Here is a 19,665-nt window from a genome sequence, read left to right as displayed (position 1 = left end):
CAATTAAATACAAAGTCAAACCACAAATTCAAATTCATATTGAAAAAAATACAAGGTTATGTCTCGAGACAATAAAGTCATGACTTAAGACATGTTTTCCCTATTTCAAATTTTTAATTTTGAAGTTTCGTGTCTCGAGACAATAGTACCATGTCTCGAGTTTTAGAACCTCACGTTCCGACACATGCACTTAAAAATGCACAATCTCATATAAAATGTTCATGAGATCTCAAGACTTTTACTCAAAAACGCAAAAATTTAACTATTCAAATTATTTTCACATGTCGTTGAATGGTTCCTAAACATATCCAAACATATACAAAAGTTCTAAACATGTCAATCCAAGTCCAAAACACAAAATTTCTCATTCGATAATATATTTCACCAAAATTTAGCCACCTAAATGAAATTACATGCATAACATCATTTTGCATATCTTCAAATTCGATAATATAGTTTATTTCCCCTTAGATTAACATTATTTGAGCTCTAATATGAATTATAAATACTCGAGATCTGTATACGAAAAATAAATCTTCATATTGAATAAGAAAATTCATTAAAACAAAACATATTTCCAAATATACTATATCCTAAAACTAAATTGAAAGTCATTCTAAATAACAACATTAGAATTAAATCTCAGTAGCATATAAATAAGATTAAGCATAAATAATGACATTACTAAAATTGGCATTATAGCATGTTTAGAAGATCCACCAAGTGTAAAATTTCACAACGTAGCTAGCATATCCAAATCTGAAAACACATCACTAAATAAAGTATTCACATTTTCAATTCCAGTAATACATATCTAATTAGTTGAAATCGAATTCATAATTGATACACGGATATTCAATCAGTTCTCTAATAAGATAGTATGTGTGCATAGATAAAAAAATACATACTAATAAATCTATGGAGTGCGTGTAACATAACTTACCAACCAAATTTATAAAATTACACAAAACGTCATAAATCAAATCTCTCGAACATACAAGAGCTAATTATACTCGATACTGACGTAAATGAAATTAATTAGTATGTTTTTCCTCTCTTTCATGATGCATTGCCATCTATACCGACATAGCTCCATCAATATTGAATTTCAAATGACCAGTGGGTGGGAGGCTTCCAATATTGGGTAATCTTCACATGTTGCTGCTCTTGATCAATTTGGATGTACTGCGGAAAGCGAAGGATGTTGTCATAGTGCAAATTACACCAACAAGTTACCCAGGCAAGGATCCTTTAAGCAAGGATCCTTTAAGAGATCATTTTTCTTCTATGGTTCCACAAGGACCAAACAATCACAATGAAAGCGATTCTTCATAGCTTGTCACACCATTTCTTCTCAAAGTGCAAATTGCCATGCCATAAACCGATCCTTCCACTTAAACATATGCAGCTTTTTCCTCGAAGAGAGAAAATTGCTCATAATGCTATTGAGATGATTATAGACATTCACATGTAGTTGAAACACTGACAAATAAATAAGTCGGCAGACATATCAAGATTGATCTAACAAGAGTGACCCTTCTTGGTTTTGAACCCTTCAATGGTAGACTTCTAAATGGTTGGAATTTTCATGGTGTCTAGGGGTCATCCAAGATACTATGATGGGAGGGAACCTGCAGCATAATGGAGGTCACTTGCGCACTAAGCTATCCAATCCCACTCCAAACAACTTGCTTTGGCACAAGTTGAGCTTGAGACCAGATAAAGCTTGGAACCTCCTAAGCACAAATTCAAATTCCAAATAGAGCATTAACCCTAAGGATTATAGATTTTTTATATGAATTTTATAATATATTAATAGTCTATATTATACAAATTTTGATGTGTAGTTGTGTAGAAAATTAACCAATCAAGCTTCCCGAGGATAGTTGAAGCACTAAGAACGGTTCTGCTAGACGTCAGATTTTGTGTGGTTACAGTGAACGACAGATGGCATAGGTGGGCTCGACCATTATTTGTGCAACTAAGCAATGGGATTCCAATTCCTATTCCTATTCCTATTCCTATTCCTATTCCCATTCCTAACCAAGAGAAAGACAAGTTGAAAGCGATCACAAATTGATTGGTACCTTCTTCCCATGGCTTAATAATTAATTCTCTGACTATGGGCCATAGCATAAAGTTTCCCATTTATTTTTCATAATCAAATTGCAAAACTATTTGAATTTTGGACCATTCCTTTGTAAATTGCAACCAAAATACAAAGAGGGAGAAGATAGGGAGAGGCATGGACGAAACTAAGGACCAGCAAGCAAAGCAAATCTACAATAATAACCATAAGATTAATTGATTCAAAAATTGCATTAAAAACCCATGAACACCTGTTTTGCAGCATGTTTTAATCTCCAGGTAATCATCTTTCATGGTGCATACTCGACCAAGAAGAATCTCGAGACAAGCATATAAGTTTAGAGCAAGCTAGTAGATGAAGCCAATGACAAATATATATTGGCATCAATTGAAATATAAGGGACAAGGGAATAAAGAGATGCAAGCATATTCCATGTGGTAAAACAACAAAAGCTATATCAATATCGAACGGAGAATTCGAAGAAAACAAATTTCAAACCTTAAGCATAGAAAATATCTCAACCATCAGCTCCATTATTGTCATGAAAACAATTAAGAAAGTGTGCACATAACTTCACTGCCATTACAAAAGCTAGAAGGCTTCAAACTCAAAAACAATAACCAGTGAAACACTAAGAAATTCTTAGGAGTACTTCCAAGGTTCATAAATTGAGGCCTGATCTACTAAAAACAAGTAATTGAAGACGATAGTAGGACCACGCGACTTCTCCATACAAAAACAACCAGAGAAGTAAAACACTACCATGAAGATTAGAGACTTCACGGTTGTTTCTCATCCTCTTGTTTGGGAGCTTCTTTGATTTCATCTGTCCCATCATCCTAAAGTAGATAAAGAAAAAGGTATTAATAATTAAAAAACTTAAGGTATAACAGAAGGCAGAATATAAAGGTCAAAAAGAAAAAGAAATGTGTGGGGTCTAACCTGCATGTCTGAGGTCCACAAAGTGAGGTTATCACGAAGAAGTTGCATTATCAAAGTGCTGTCCTTGTATGAATCCTCTCCAAGTGTATCCAGCTCGGCAATGGCTTCATCAAAAGCCTAAGGAAAGAAACAAAATATGTTGACTAATGGAACTATAAGACAAATTAACGACACTCCAAAGGATGAAACAAAAGGAATTTCTTAATACCATTCAAAACACGAGCGTGCACACCAATGCTTTTCAAAGAATAAGATTAATATAAAGACTAAACTAAAATTCTGAAGTCCCGTTATCCTACCTGTTTCGCAAGAGTGCAAGCACGATCAGGAGAGTTCAAGATCTCATAGTAGAAGACGGAAAAGTTGAGAGCCAATCCTAATCGAATAGGATGAGTTGGGGCCAGCTCTGCATTCGCAATGTCCTGAAAAGAACACAGAACAAAAAAGATGCAGATAACATCGAAAGGGCCCGAAATTATGGACAAAACACAAGTCATAATCACTTTAGCAAAGGTAAATATCTTCTATTCAAATGTAAAAGTGTGAAAATACAAATAATAATAACAGTATATTCAGATCCAGACTAATTGCAAGACTTTAAAGAAAAGAGAATAGCGGTAAAAATGTCAATATAAACAGGAAGTGCATCAATTTGTGACATGACCTGAAAAGGCCCAATAAAGAGAAGCAGCTAATAGTAATATTAGACTGTGTTAATTGAATTAAAACAAACAACCAAAATGATTTCGAATTTTAGGTTGTTGGGGGACCAAGTAAAGGGGTGACCTTTGATCACTAGATAAAAACAATTTCTCTTGGATTTAACCAGAAATGAAGCTATGCACATCACACGTAAGTGATAGTTTTAAATTTAGATACTTCATATGCTTCTCTACTCATAGATTTAGATCTCTTGTAATATTGTAAATTGTGAATTTCGCTGATTTTATACGATTTTTTCTTCTCCAAGAAGAATTTTAACTCTCAATTTAAGATACTCATCGTAAACTATTGAAACCCAAAAAATAAAGCAAAATCAAGACAAAAAAAAATGCACAAGATCGAAAAGAACTTGACGAAATAACCACAAACCTGAGCAGATTTATACGCAGTGAGCGTATTCTCGGCAGCCGCTTTCCTGTCATCGCCAGTCTTGAACTCAGCCAAGTACCTATGGTAATCTCCCTTCATCTTCAGGTAAAAGACCTTGGAATCACCGGTCCCGGCGGCCGGAACGAGCTTCTCGTCGAGAAGCTTCAAAATTCCGGCGCAAATCTCGGACAATTCGGCCTCGATCTTGGCCCTGTACTCACGGATGACAGAGACGTGGTCGGCGTTGCCACGTCCTTCCTCTTTCTGCTCGATGGAGGAAACGATCCGCCAAGAGGCACGGCGAGCGCCGATCACGTTCTTGTAGGCGACAGAGAGGAGGTTCCGTTCCTCGACGGTGAGTTCGTCGGGGGCAGGGACGGCGGAGACGACGTTCTCCATGAACTTGACCATCTCCTCGTAGCGCTCGGCTTGCTCGGCGAGTTTCGCCAGGTAAACGTTTTCGTCACGTGCGGAAGGGGTGGCCATGACTTTTGGTTTAGGGCGTCGTTTGGATGGGGAAATGAAAACTGAAAAAGATTTGAGAGGTTTGAGTTGTGGAGAAACGAAATGAGAGTTCTTGCCTTGGATGTTACCAGAGGGACTTTAATGGAATTTTTAGGTTATACATATAATATATTTTTGGATTAATTGTACCACTTAAATTCCAAATTAGTCCCAAACTTTAAATTATTTTAAATTAAATCTTAAAATATCAATATCTTATCAATTAGGTATATATTGACCCTAGGTTACGACGCTGCTACTTTAAGAATCAATTTTATGTTTTCTTTCCAATTTCATTAAAACAATATTTTATTTATTGTTTTTTTAAATAAAATATTATTTTGTGCGTTAGTCATGAACATATTTACAATTTCCAAACTGAAGTTGAGTTGTAAGTTTATTTTTTATGTTCATTTTACGATCTATATTAATTATTCCAATTAATAATGTTATCTCTAAAATTTCAACTTACGTTTTTTCTTTAAAATGTGATGTGTTTACTATATTGGTTATACCATTCTTCTATAAAATACAAAAAAATAGAGGTATTCCACTTGTATATAGTTATATAGATTAAAGAAATTAAATTAAATATTCTTTTTTTTTAAAAACTAACTAAATTTCATTCTATTTTCATCACTCAATTATTAAATTTTTTAATTTGGTCACTAAATTTTTTAAAATTAAATATTTTGGTCTTAGTTGCTGTTAAATTTTTTTACGAAAACTGACTTGAAATTTTTAGAATTTCTTTTTCTTTTTCTTAGTTCTTTCTGACTTCCTTTGCGGCTCAACTCTCCATGTTTCCACCTTCTTCCTTCAACCTCTGTCTCTCTGTTACTGCCAAACAAAACGTGGGGAAACGTAACAACATGTTTCTAATCATACACGACTTGGTTATTTGATTTTCTTTTGCCTTACCATTATGATCTCTATGTCTTGGTGTCTCTCTTGGAATCTAGGTTTTTGCCTTCATGTCTTCCTCTGCAGAATTGGAGCTTGATTGCGTTTATGGTGCTTGAGCAGGCACCCCTCGCTTCCGGGGATATGGAAGGCGTAATGGGGAGAGAAGAAGGAAGTCTGTTCGTGGATGCATTGTTAGCCATGACCTGTCTGTTTTGAACTTGGTTGTAGTGAAGAAGGGGGAGAATGAATTGCCTGGGCTGACTGACACTGAAAAGACAAGGATGAGAGGTCCAAAGAGGGCATCCAAGATTAGGAAGCTCTTTAACCTGTCCAAAGAAGATGATGTCCGGAAGTACGTCAGCAGTTACAGGAGGACTTTCACAACAAAATCTGGTAAAGTTTCTTTTTCCTTTGTAATGGATGGCCACAAGATGTAAGAGACTAGGTGGCTGTTTTATGTTACGATAGCGATGTAAACATTCTCCAATTATTTTCTTATGATGAAATGGTCTCCTCTGACGTATAAACTTGTTTTCTAGACCATAACACAGTGCTTAATGTGCAAAGAAATAGGGTAGAATTTTGTGAGGGTTTCTTCTGTTATCGTCACTGTCTGTTCCCGATGTTCCTGTCAGTGTGCGCCCAACCATAGCTTTCTAACATTGTTAAAGTTGAGTATGCACGTAGCACTTGCATGCTTCACTTGCCACACCATTGCCAACCTTTCCTATGGAGTTAAAACAGGTTTGGCTTTACCATTTACTCATGCGTGGTGTATGCTAGAAGTAGGATATTGGATTTTGGGTTTCAGCTGGAATCATATAGGCTTGGTGAAAATGATGATTTCTTGATTGTAACTATTACTTGCTGATAACTTTTCTGGTTTTGCAGGCAAGAAGGTCAGTAAAGCCCCAAAAATCCAGAGGTTGGCAACTCCATTGACACTCCAGAGGAAGCTAACTAGAATTGCAGAGAAGAAGAAAAGAATTACAAAGGCCAAGGCTGAGGCAGCTGAGTACCAGAAATTGCTTGCCATGAGGTTGAAGGAGCAGAGGGAGCGCGGTAGTGAGAGTTTAGCAAAGAGGAGGTCCAAGCTCTCTGCTGCTTCTAAGCCTTCTGTTGTGGCTTAGATTGCTTTTTAAGTTTTGATAAACAGTGGGCCTTGTCAGTACTTGGTTTTTGTAGTGTTATATGCCGATCGTTTTGCCTAGTATTAGATATTTTGAATAGTGAAGACCAGAGTTAGCTTAGGCTTTTTTGTGAATTCTGAGTTTGGTATCCTATCTATTATGTTATTTTATGTGGTCTACACTTATGCCTTGTGGATGTGCTCCTTTGGCATGGCAGATCTGTTTATTGTGTTTAAATTGTAGCCTTATAGTATAAATATATGTTATTATGTGTCGCATGCATGCCGTCCCCAATATTGAGTTTTCCCTCATCAGAACTCTACTCCTGATACCTAAGTGATTCTTTTTGTCCAATATTTGAGTACTTTCACTTTTGACCTCTTTTTGAGTAGGGGGAGAAAAGATAAATGATTTTTGAATCTCCTGATTGCTTCAGAGTACACAGGTTCCGGGTGGCAAAAAGCTCCTAATGTCCAGCCTTGTTAGAGTTGAATATAACCAAAACTACTTATGTGAGGAGTGATGTAAGGAAAAACTGAATTGGAAGCTGTGAACATATCATTTAACAAGTATCCTAGCTGAGACCAACCCTGCAGTCATTGCAGCTCCAAATAAAGCATGCAACCTCACACAATAATATTTTGCCTTGAAGATCATCCCTTTGTCCTGTAAGAAAGAATTTCAATCAGAATTTTCGGTTGGTTAATGTTAAGATGTTCAAATCTCAGCATTCATTAGGCTTACGGTTCAAACCCCAGCATCCAACAGGTCTAGGATTTTAACCACGGTATCTGCAACCCTTTCTCTATTCTTAAGGTAGGGTTTCCTTTTTTTATTTTTTCAAATTGAAGGGGGGGGGGTGTGGATGCTGCCAAGACTTAAACTCTAGACCTTAAATGCCAATGCAAACTTTTTAATCTCTTTGTTTTATGAATAGGACCAGTGGTCGATGCGGTTTTCAGTCCCACTGCCAGTTCGGTTTCAAGTAAATAAAATATTAAAAAATAAAAATGATTAGACAACTAAAAGAATATGACCCAATCAGTTGAAATTTTGGCTCAATTGATTTTTCTCTTTATCCCAGTTCAATTGATTTGTACTAATTCATGGATCAAATCACCATCCAAAGACAAGGTTGTTGAAATCGGTAATCTTTATCAAGCAAGTTTAACAGCATACCTTGTGGTTCTCTTCAACAAAGTTAACCACCAGTTTCCCTATAGGTAAGGTCAAGGCACAAAGCACCTAGATAAAACCAACACAAGCACAAACAGTTACAATATGCATACTTATGAACCATCAAGTATTTTAGCATCAAGCAGATTAAATTCATTTTCTTAAATCAATTTTAACCTTTTACTTACAATGCAAGTTAGTGGAAGAGCTTTGCATAGACCAAGACTAAATAAAAGAGAATAGAGTGTTAAGACTGCCCCTTTCACAACCATTGAACCTCTCTCAGTGCCCATCTTTACCTGCAGTCCAAGTGATAGAAATAAATTTCTTTTTTCTGCCTCTGCAACGGAGAAAAAAACCACAATACTTGATGGAGTGTACATACCAAAGGTGACATTTTCCCGACGGCGATATCTTCTTCAACCTGAGATAAACGAAAATCATGTCATTCATATAAAACCTATGATGAGTTTGTGAATTGTCCCACACAAAAAGACCGAGAAATATTAACCTGATGAAAATGGCTACAGAACAGAATAAGGGTAGTCGTCAAGCCTACGAGCACCGATGCAGAAAGAACGGTGTGTGTCAAGGGGAGGAAGATTATCTCCCTGCCAAAATCACCCAAAATTAATGTATTGAAGGAAAACAAAATTGAAATCTAGAAATTCTGCATTAGTTTTCAGTAAGCAACCTTGTGCTGCCCAGTAACAAGTAGAAAGCAGTGGTAGCAAATGGGCCAAACGCTGCAAAGCACAAGGGCTCTCCCAATCCTCGGTAACTTAACCGAAATGGTGGGCACTGCAATAGAACCTGATGTTAAGTATGTATCGGGATCTCATAAATGTTATAGTATCTAGATAGAAGTGATCATTGAAAAAAACCATATTGCCCCTAGTGTAAATGAATGAAAATTCACTCTACCTGATATACGTAACCACAAAAGATTGCACAACCAAGTAGCAACAATGAACGCATATTTCTTGCATCTGCAGATGCCCATGTCAACCCAATGAAGCCAAGGGCAAGTGACGAATAGGCAGCAATAAGGGGCCCTGACCGGCTTTCACAAGCACAATACAGAACTTTTTATGACCAGGAAACATAGTAGAGAAATAAAAGAAGATACACATTGGCAATAAGATTACCTGCCAACCAAATTTACTACTGATTCCTTTTTGTTCTTGTCTGCTCCGGTATCAAAATCATAGACATCGTTGCTGCACATGCACAAAACTTAAATATTTTAAGTAGCATCCTAAGCATTGCTCTGATTACTAGCTTTCCACCCCCATAACTCACCTTAAATTGAGCCAAGTAATAATAAGAACGGAAGAAGCCAAGAGTGTCATATAACGCCTAGCTGAAAACAAACCTGTTTGCAAATAAGCAACTGCACCACCTACCTGCTCAAAATTATAAACAAATATTGCACAAAAAGTTATTGAATGAGATTCTAGAGACACACATTGGTGAAAGAGAATAAATCAATAATACAAACGTTTCGTTTGACCACTGCAAGATGTTGACTAATGCTCTATAACACTTCTGTTTGAGATCACATTAGAACTAAGGAATCAAGTGAATTCTGTCAAAATTAAGCTATCTCAATAATCTAGTTCATTATCATAAAACTTCCATATGTTAAAAGAAGCTCACAGTCAAAGGAACCAAAGCAACAGAGTAAATCGGCAACTTAATTGCCCTCCATATCAATGTTGCTTTAGAAACATCATTTTGGTCTTGATGAGTGCCATCAGCTGAAATGTGTGCTATACTGTTGGGAAATACATGTTGCTGGTGCTGGCACCTGGTTTTTAATCTTCCAATTCGGGAAAAATTTTGCTCATCAGAATTGAAATGCAATGAACCTTCGGAAGTTTTTGTAAAACGAGACCCTTCATAAGACCTGAGGGAAAAAAGATTCTAATTCAAGTGGGGAAGGAGCATTTTCTGTATTTTAACAGGTAATCCATAAAAGATTCTAAGATTAAACAAAAACCATCAATTATATGAACAATATTGCATCATTGTAGAGAAAATAAAAACAAAAAACAAACAAAAAAAATTCACCTGATAAGGTCACCATGCTTTGTGAAATATACATGGTGTATCCGTACACCTGACCCTAAGCACGAGGAGCTAAGCGTTGTCGTCAATGGCTTCAACATATCTCAATCTCTACAAGAAGATGGAGAAAACGAAAATGGGTCATTGGTTTTCAACTCTCCGGTGACCGTTAGTTGAGTTCATTTTCCCAGTGGCTGGATAATGGTTTGAAAGATCAACTGAAAACCGACAGAATCTTCACTATCACCAAATCTTATCCATCCATAAAAGATGTTAATTACATGGGTCATGTAAGCCACTAAGCTCATGGTTTTGGCCCGATGGGCCTTTAAGGCTTTGCTTAGACTCCATTTCTACCGCCTGCAATGATGGTGGTGCTTAAGTGCTTAAACGTGTCGTTTGGTTCACTGAAATAGTAATTTGATGAGAATGAAATAGAGTGACAGTAGAGACTATTTTATTTGGTTAAGTGAAATGATATTACGGAATAAATAAGGAATAAAAGAAAAATGATAAATTTAATTTTCTTTTCTTTTATTAATTAAACATGGCCTGCATTTTATTCAAATAAAAACTAAAGTAAAAAACAATCACCTAAACTAAAACAAAGGCCCAAAAAGAACCAAAACTGGCCATATTTCAAAATCCTAAAAAACCCCTTTCCCCTAACAGAAACCTAAGAAAACTATCTCGCTGCCCATCTTCATCTTCGACGGACTCGCCTTCTCAACAGATCTTCTTTACAAGCTACAGAAAAATGGGTGAGGGCGATTTTTTTAATGGGTATGTAGAGGTTATAATAATTATTTGTCCTGCTTCATTATTTGAAATTTACATTCACGCATTTATATATATAACTATTAAAAAGATAAAAATGTAAAAAAGTACTATAAAAAAACCTAAGTTCTTTAATTTTTTCTCCTTAACCATAATTTTCATATTTGAAGTCTAAATTGAGAATATTAAAATAATTAGTAAAAATGAAATTGAGACGGGATAGGGTTGGATGTATCTAGCAGTCATGAAGTTAATAGTGTTTTTGAACACTACAGGTTCATAGCGGAGTTGGCGGAGAGCCCGATTGCTTAAAGCGGTTTGTTCAACAAAGTGTGAGTACTTCGTTAAAATGGGTGCACGACCTAAGGTAGTTAGTGCTACACTGGTGGTGCACCGTTTTTTTACTGAAATTGATACGTATTAGTAATGTTTTGTTTTCGCATATCATCTTGGACTTATCAATACTTTTGAAAATTGTTTAATATGTATATAAAAACATTTGCAAATATCAAATAAGCGAGATTAAATAAATTTTAAATATAAAATATTCATAAAAACCCATCATTTAACAAATTCAAAATAAAAAAGGAAAAATGATCATTCTACACGTTAAACAATAAAATTATCCACAACAAAATCATCTCATTCTAAACATATAAGATGATAATTTTATAAAAATGTATACATAAAATTGTGTTCGTGAAACTTTTAAGGATTTTTTTCTTTTCATTTTCTCGTTATATAAATTCTTTACTTTTTTTTATTCTTTATTCCATTTTCTACTTAAAAATTTAAACCTTAAAATTGAAAGTCGGTAAACTTTAACGATTGAAGTTGATTGAAGTTGAAGGTTTTAGGGTAAACTATAGAATTAGTCATTCAACTATTAGCGTGTTTTAAATCATTTTTATTTTGATCACTACTCTCCTTTAAATGGTTAACGAAAGCAATGATGTGGCTTTTTTCTAACTGGTATAATAACACATTTAATCCTTAATACTAACAAATTCTATCAACTTAATCCTAATTCTAAATAATTCAATAAATTTAACCGTTCACATTTTCAAATTCTATCAATTTGAACCTCAAACACATATAATTAAATATAATTATAATTAAACTCATATAAATAAATCTTGATAAACTTACATGTAAATTTGTGATTTTGATAAACCCAAAAACTCAGTTAATTTATGATTTTTATAAACTTCATCCATGATCGTGTTAATAACATAGAGGAGCCCAATTTTTCCTGTGAAACCTATCAAGTAATTAACAAATAAAAAATAAACAAGAAAGCTTCCTATAAGACTTTTTCAAATCATCATCTTTTATAATCTTGTCAGCTTGAAGTATTGTGTAATAATCTGCACCCATCTCTAAGCATTAATTTTATTGTAAAATTTATCCTTCATCTAATTTATTTGTAGTTTAATCAGAAAAAGATGTAACTTTTTTGGGTTTTTTATTTTCCTAACTTGAATTTAAGATTTTTTTTATTTTTGTAGTATTTTTAAATTTTTAGATACATATATTTTTATATTTATAATTTCTTTTATATTTTAAGAAATTTATATAATTTATATATATTATTTTAAATTTTTAAATATTTTTATAAAAAAATTAGATTATGGCATCATTAGTGCCACGTGTCACAACCTAAGAATGTCACATATCCTATATTTAACACAGTTACAAAAAAGTATCAAAACCCTTGACGAAATGAAAATTCAAGTATCAACTTGGGACAAAAAAATCATAAATACTAACTTGGGGGAAGGTGTCAAGTTTAGGGGGCTAAATGCATATTTGAGCCTTATAATTATAATTAAATTTAAACACATATAACATTATTTATATAAATAAAATTATATTTTTTTACTTTTTCATAATATATAATTTACATTTAATTATATGTGTGTGAAGATTAAATTAGCGTGCAATTATTGATGACTAAATGAGTTATTATATCAGTTAAAAGAAGGTCACATCATCAATTCTGTTAACCATTTGACGAAAAGTGTGACCAAAATAGAAACAACCTAAAATGTAAGTGACTAAATAGAAATGATCTAAAATATTGGTAACTAAATTGAAAATTTTTATAATTGGATAACCGAAACAAAAACATACTAATAGTTGGATAACTAATTCTATAGTTTTCTCAAATTTTTATTACTATAAACAATAATAAAATAAAATATTTATATTTTTTCAACATTATTTATGCAACAGCTAATGTATATCAATTTGAAATAAAGATTTGTGTATTCCAGTTTTGTGCTGAAATGGTACGCATTGGCGGATATTGCTGGAATCAAGGCGGAACTGACTAAAACAAAAGTTCCTTTGCCCGAAAGAAATTCTATATAAGCATCAACTCCTTCATCTGCATTGCTGTTATAGATAAAGTGTTTATCGGAGAAACATTAAATGTCAAGTGTAATCAATGCAGATTCTAACAGATCTTGTGGGATTGTCTTATCTGGTTTTCTAATGTAAAATCTCTTTTCCCACATCAAATAACAACAATCCAAACTCATCTTCTCGCCATTGATATAAATATTTGATGCAGTTGCAGCATGCAGGATAGACCGGAGATCGAGGCTGTATTAGAAATGGAATCCATTAACTCAACGCCAAGGATTCATACAGGAAAAAGTAGCAGCACAGATGCCGAGGATGGCGTTTTCTTAACATGGAAGGATTTGTGGGTCACAGTTGTTAATGGTAAAAATGGTCGACCAATCCTACAGGGCCTGACTGGCTTTGCACGTCCCGGTGAGTTCTTGGCTATAATGGGTCCTTCAGGATGTGGCAAGTCCGCCCTTCTTAATGCCATGCATTTTTTATAATCTCAAAGAAAACCATTTCAATGTAAAATGTTTTTCACTTCATTATTTCATTTTCCAGGGATATTGGATCCTCACACAAGGAAGGCAGGAGATATTCTTATCAATGGGCATAAACAGACCATGGGTTATGGAACATCGGAACGATGACATTCAATATGTATCAAATCCAAAAATCAAAATCAAACATTAATCGCCATCTTGGTTTGTTCTCATTTCTTTAACAGGCATACGTAGCACAAGATGAAGCACTGATTCATACCTTGACCGTAACCGAAGCCGTATACTACTCGGCTCAGCTCCAGTTACCGGATACCATATCGAGGTCAGAAAAGAAACAAAGAGCTGAAACGACGATCAGAGAAATGGGACAGCAAGACGCCATGAATACAAGGGTCGGTGGGGGAAATAACGGGCTAAGCGGTGGCGAAAAGAGGAGACTTAGCATTTGCATTGAAATATTAACACGCCCTAAGCTTTTGTTCCTTGATGAACCCACCAGTGGGCTTGATACTTGATAGTGCAGGTTCGTATCATGTGATGAGAAGCATTGCCAGCCTGAATCGAAGAGATGGGGTTCGAAGAACAATCATCGCATCCATCCATCAGCCTAGCATTGAAGTGTTTCAGTTATTTCAGTCTTTTTCTTCTATCTGCAGGCAAAACTGTGTACTTTGGTACATTTTCAGCTGCAAACGAGGTAACCCCATCTTTGTTTTTCGCATTATTTTGTGATTTACACGATGGAACTAGAAGAAGAATGAAGTTTAGAATCACCTATTTTGAGTTTGAATGTGTAGTTCTTTGCTTCCAATGGATTCCCTTGCCCGACTCTTCAGAATCCATCGGATCATTTTCTCAAAACCATTAACAAGGATTTCGACAAGGTACGTAGATGTTTCTCATAAACTCCATTGGAGATATTTTTTAGCATTAAATATAGGGTTAATTCCACCTAATCAAATTCTAAATCTTTAAATTTTAAAAGGTTGTAATAAAATACTTAAATTAATGATTAGGTGTTGATTAGACATCAAATTTAAAATCTAAAATCTAAGCATAGTTAAGGAATATTTGATGAAATTAAAATTTATAAATATTGTTTGCTTCTCTGCTCATTAGGATATTAAGGAAGGCTTCGTTAATGAAATCCCCACCGAGGAAGTATTCAGCATTCTGGTGAACTCATACAAGTCTTCTGATATATTCCAACATGCTCAGACAGAGATAGCTCAAATTTGTAAACAGGTTTGCAATCTGTCTCCAAAAAGGCACTTTCTGTTTTGTTGGGGGAAAGATTACAATAACACATGTTGGGCTCTATGGATTTCACTTCAGCACAGCAGAGCAGTGGAGAAGGAGAAAAGACATATAACCTTCTTTACCCAGTGTCATGTTCTTACTAGAAGATCTTTCATTAGCATGTATCGAGATCCAGGTTACTATAGATGGCGTCTAGCTGTCTATATTGCATTGGCTTTAACCCTCGCCGTCCTGTTTAACAACCTCGGCCTCAGCTACGGTTCAATCCAGGTAACCCAGAAACCAGCTGCAATTCTACTCCTCATGCTAAATTTCTATGGTAGATATGCCAAAACTCTTCATAAACCCTAAACCCTAATTTTAAAAGTCACCATAATTTTAAAATGCTTTTGTTTTTCCTTGACAAATAAATTTAAGGTTACCCTTTTTCAAATTTATGGTTCAGTTTGAGAATGACGGACTGTTATCCTAAAACAATAGTTTTATAAAATTTGAATATTCAGGCAAGAGGTGCATTGCTTTTGTTTGTAACTGCAATTCTGACCTTCATGACCGTAGGTGGATTCCCTTCTTTTGTGGAGGAAATGAAGGTCTGTAATACCTAAACCCTAACAGCACGTTTGATTCACTGTATTAGAATAGAGTCGTAATGGAATAGAGGCGTAATAGCAAATCAATTGTTTGGTTGAATGTAATGGAATAGAGACGTAATAGTATTTTTGTGTTTGGTTGAATGGAATAGAGGTGTAATAGCATAATGAAAAAAACTAAAATGACTAGAATACCCTCAGCAGAATTTTTTTTAGGCAGATGATTATTGTTATTGTTATTAAATTTTAATAAGATTATTAATATAAATATTAAATAATTTAATCATATTTTAACATAATTATTATTAAATATAATTTAATAAAATTCTTAATATTAAATATTCTTACATGAATTTACTAAAATCATAATATATAATACTATAAAAATAATATATAATCTACTTTATTATTTTTAAACCACAATACATATTTAATGTGCTAAAATATCATTAGTGAAACAAATAATTTAATTATTTTAATTAAACATATAATTTAATTAATTTTATGCATTTAATTATTTTTATTTTAACAAATGCATTATTTAATAATTTGGAATATTAAAAATAAAAAATATCCAAACAGAATGAGAAATTTTGACAGAAACTTAAGCATAAAGCATTGATATCTTGCTCAACAAACAAAACAAAAACAACAAGATCTTTATGAATAAAAATGCTTAAGTAAAGACCAAATGAAGAAGAATTTTCTGAAAGGTTTCATTACATTTGAATGAAGGCACAATGCCATTACATATACCAAGCAATCAGCTGGTCAAAAATAAGAAAATGTTACCTAAACACATACCTAACTCCACTAAGTGGCTTAGTAACTTTTTGATAAACATTGCTTGTACACTTAGTAAAGCTGATTTATCAATCTATCAGCACCTAATTACATCAAGCATATCAACAACTTAGTTCATATCTAACCAAATAATAAAATATCTATTTGAAAGTAACAAAACAGCAGCATAAGCTTCAACTGCAACTTGTATGGCTCGGACAGCTTGGTCTGCTTCTTGGTCTGCATGCAAGCCAACTTCAACAATGTCTCAATGATCTCTGTTGTATTTTCATAATTTTTTTACAAGTTAGCAATAAAAGGTTTGGTTATCTGGAGACGGTAATAATATATAGCAGAGTTGAAGGAATGATGTAATGAATTGAAACAAGGAACAATGCAGACTGTAAAAGGGTATATATAGGTTGCTTGAATTGGTGGATGTAAAGTCCTTATTTCCTTTACTTAAGCTTATTAATTGAATTGGTGATTCAAAGATGCATGAATTTCTAGCTAGCAGTCTGCTTCCCATCTCATTGGCAAACCTTTTATAAATAACTCTCTCGACAACTTCACAACTCATTTAAGAGATAAGGATAGTCCTCCCACATTTCAGACTCTTCTCCTTCCTTCACAAAGGCTATCAAATGGATAAGCTTATACTCCTCATACTCTAGTTTTATAATTATATGTAACTTTAAAACAAAAACTTGATAATAAAATATAATTGTAAATTTTATAAATTTTATAATTATTCATACCTTTTAAGCTGCTTTCCATCTTGCATAACATCGGTATCTGTAAGAGTCCATTTTTCTCTACTTTCCTCCACTTTTTCCGGATCCTAACACCATCATTAAAAAAAACACTATTGTTTTTCCTTGAACCAATAAACAACAATAACAAAAAAAATCAAAATAAAAATAGCTATCATTCACCAAGATTAACAAGTTATTCCACAAACTAAAAGAACAAAGATAAGCATATTATGCGAGCAAAAAGAAAAAAAAGAAGAAGAAGCAAAATATGCTATAGCCTATAGGTACATTTCGACATAAAACTTGCTGCCATACTAAAATCCATATCAAATTAAATAACCTACAATTTAAACAATATTTGCTCTAATACTGGGAAATCACATCAATGCATATCAAGATACACACTAAACATACAAGAAGAAAGACATCTGATATTGAAATACTATCAATCTGCATAGATGATCTCTTTACAATAAAGTCTCTATAGCTATTCATACAAGAATATGTATAACAGCTTCGACTAACAGCTACTATTAACTCCTTAGCAGACTATAATGGATAGCAAATAGTTACAATTGAACCAATTGTATAACAGCTTCGACTAACAGCTACTCTTGACTAATAGCTACTGACTATCCTTAACAATGCAGCACTGCTAAAACAGTGCGATCAATCTCAGGCATCCAATAAGAACCTTCAAATTTTGTCATACAAAGAAATACTAAGAACAACCCTCTACTTGGAGAAGCTAAATAACAATTAATCCAAAACAAAAAGAAAACTAAAACTAACAGATGCTCCCTTTTCAAAGAAAAAAAGAATAAACAATAGAAAATTGTATTCCATCTTAGTTAAGGTTATTCATTCAACCATCTGGGCTAAACCCAATTAGAAAAAGCAGAGAAACAACATTTACAAACTTTCCAGTTCCTTTTCCTTGGTTTTCAATACAACCAAACAGATATTTAACACGAGAAAGAAAAAATAATAAGAATTACCTGGGAAGATAAGAATTGAAACTGGTTGTCTTCTGGTTCAATTTTAGGGCATTTTATCAGCCCCTCCATTGATTCTTTTCATTTGGTTTCAACAAAATAAAAAAAAATTCAAGGAACTACAACGAGAAATAAAGATAATGATAACATATATCTGATATTCATAACTCATCACGGATTCGACTGAAAAAATATCTAAACGAGAAGCAAAATTCAACGAAAACGATAAAGAAATAAACTGCTGATAGAAAGGTATTTGACTTACAGTTTTTGTGCGAAGCTGAGATTAATATTTTGGATTCGATCAAACAACAAAAATTTGGAGCTATAATGATACAAAAAGAAAAGAAAAGATTAAGAAGGAGCAAATCGGTTGTAAAGAAAAAGAAAATAAAAGGTGAAGCCTGGGAGGGTAAAACAGGGAGGGTAAACTGAAGCAGCTCCTAAACTGAGCAAAAGGGAGGGATTAGAAATCGGTGGATTTCACCGATTAGGTCAGTAATAGGTTAGCGCCGTAATAGCAATACATTGAACCAAACAACGGATTAGAGGCGTAATAAGTGGGGCCCACCGATTAGGGGTGTATTGGCAACCAAACATGCTGTAAATAAATTCTCTTCCTTTTTTTTTAAGCTATTAACTCCTCCATTATATGTATATGTTTGTGTTCAGGTGTTCGAACGAGAAAGGTTAAACGGGCACTACGGTATCATTGCTTTCGTCTTAGCCAACACCATTTCGGCTATTCCCTTCTTGATAGTAATTTCACTAATCCCAGGCACCATCTATTATTACATTCCGGGTCTTCAAAAAGGGTTTCAACACTTCTTTTTCTCTATATCCACATTATTTGCTTCTATGAAGCTGATCGAGAGCTTAATGATGGTCGTTGCCAGTTTGGTACCCAATTTCCTTACGTGAAACATAGTAGGTGCTGGGATTCAAGGTATAATGATGTTGGTCGTCGGATTCTTCCGATCACCGGCCGATCTTCCCAAGCCAGTGCTGAAATACCCTTTACACCACATTGCTTTCCACAAGTATGCTTACCAAAGATTGTTAAAGAACGAGTCTGAAGGGTTGAGATTTGAGAATTCTCATAATAATAACAATAATGTTGGAAGTGGAGGGGCGAGGCCGATGATCTTAACGGGGGAAGATGCGTTCAAGGATATATGGCATGTGGAAATGGCGACCCCGAAGTGGGTTGATCTTGGGGTACTTTTTGCCATGGTTTTTTTTTATAGGGTTTTGTTCCTCGGCATCAACAAGTTAAAACGCAAATGTTGTTAACATATTTTATATTTGTTCAAGTTTGATCTTGCTTGAAATATTGATTTAAAATTTTATTCGTGTAACAGTCTATTTTTCAGTGGTATCGAAAATAATAGTTTTAAAATTTCGTTTTTCAATGATCGAGTCATTAATATTATTATTTAATATTTATGAGACTATTTTAATATTATATTGAATTTTGGTACAATTATTTATTTGAATAAATAGTTAATTAAGGTACAAAGATTAAATCGTAAAAGTCATAAATGTTAATCGCTTTAGATTTTTAAGTTGTCAAGGGATTAATTAAACAATTAGACCAATGTTTAGTAATATTTGGTGGATGATGATGTTGTCATGCATATTAAAAGAGTTAAAGATGATTAATAATAGATTAATTAAGATTAAACTGAAAGATCTTAATATTTACAATTTTACTAAGCTTTATAAGTTAAATTAAAACAAA

The 19,665-nt window shown here is 33.9% G+C and overlaps 3 protein-coding genes, 1 long non-coding RNA gene and 1 other non-coding gene across 5 annotated transcripts; 2 read left to right on the top strand and 3 right to left on the bottom strand.

Moving 5' to 3' along the window:
- Window positions 1-2,602: 2,602 nt before the first annotated feature.
- Window positions 2,603-4,952, bottom strand: LOC107908945 (14-3-3 protein 6). The gene is made up of 4 exons (XM_016836262.2): window positions 4,124-4,952; window positions 3,331-3,453; window positions 3,032-3,148; window positions 2,603-2,928 (listed from the first exon to the last, which is right to left on the bottom strand). Exons 1-4 carry the CDS (start codon window positions 4,607-4,609, stop codon window positions 2,869-2,871), a joined length of 786 nt encoding a protein of 261 aa, XP_016691751.1. The 5' UTR covers window positions 4,610-4,952; the 3' UTR covers window positions 2,603-2,868.
- A 401-nt stretch (window positions 4,953-5,353) lies between these two features.
- LOC107908947 (40S ribosomal protein S6) lies at window positions 5,354-6,941 on the top strand. The gene is made up of 3 exons (XM_016836264.2): window positions 5,354-5,491; window positions 5,654-5,926; window positions 6,425-6,941. Exons 1-3 carry the CDS (start codon window positions 5,428-5,430, stop codon window positions 6,661-6,663), a joined length of 576 nt encoding a protein of 191 aa, XP_016691753.1. The 5' UTR covers window positions 5,354-5,427; the 3' UTR covers window positions 6,664-6,941.
- Window positions 6,942-7,052: 111 nt separating this feature from the next.
- LOC107908946 (2-carboxy-1,4-naphthoquinone phytyltransferase, chloroplastic) lies at window positions 7,053-10,206 on the bottom strand. Its single transcript, XM_016836263.2, has 11 exons — window positions 9,913-10,206; window positions 9,499-9,748; window positions 9,142-9,245; window positions 8,988-9,059; window positions 8,764-8,902; window positions 8,534-8,640; window positions 8,351-8,450; window positions 8,225-8,263; window positions 8,028-8,138; window positions 7,843-7,908; window positions 7,053-7,329 (listed from the first exon to the last, which is right to left on the bottom strand). Exons 1-11 carry the CDS (start codon window positions 10,008-10,010, stop codon window positions 7,222-7,224), a joined length of 1,194 nt encoding a protein of 397 aa, XP_016691752.1. The 5' UTR covers window positions 10,011-10,206; the 3' UTR covers window positions 7,053-7,221.
- Window positions 10,207-10,521: 315 nt separating this feature from the next.
- On the top strand, window positions 10,522-19,312 carry LOC107908948 (ABC transporter G family member 1). Its single transcript, XR_005910557.1, has 10 exons — window positions 10,522-10,670; window positions 10,962-11,018; window positions 12,963-13,184; window positions 13,262-13,467; window positions 13,600-14,238; window positions 14,339-14,425; window positions 14,661-14,786; window positions 14,877-15,071; window positions 15,305-15,391; window positions 18,597-19,312. It is a non-coding gene; the product is annotated as an ABC transporter G family member 1 (transcript).
- Window positions 16,491-18,326, bottom strand: LOC107908949 (uncharacterized). The gene is made up of 2 exons (XR_005910558.1): window positions 17,928-18,326; window positions 16,491-17,015 (listed from the first exon to the last, which is right to left on the bottom strand). It is a non-coding gene; the product is annotated as an uncharacterized lncRNA (long non-coding RNA).
- Window positions 19,313-19,665: the final 353 nt, after the last annotated feature.

The sequence above is a fragment of the Gossypium hirsutum genome, chromosome D02, assembly GCF_007990345.1.
Source record: "Gossypium hirsutum isolate 1008001.06 chromosome D02, Gossypium_hirsutum_v2.1, whole genome shotgun sequence".
NCBI classification, from domain to species: Eukaryota; Viridiplantae; Streptophyta; class Magnoliopsida; order Malvales; family Malvaceae; genus Gossypium; species Gossypium hirsutum.
Note: the sequence above shows the minus strand (reverse complement) of the source record. Positions and strands in the feature narration are given on the sequence as shown.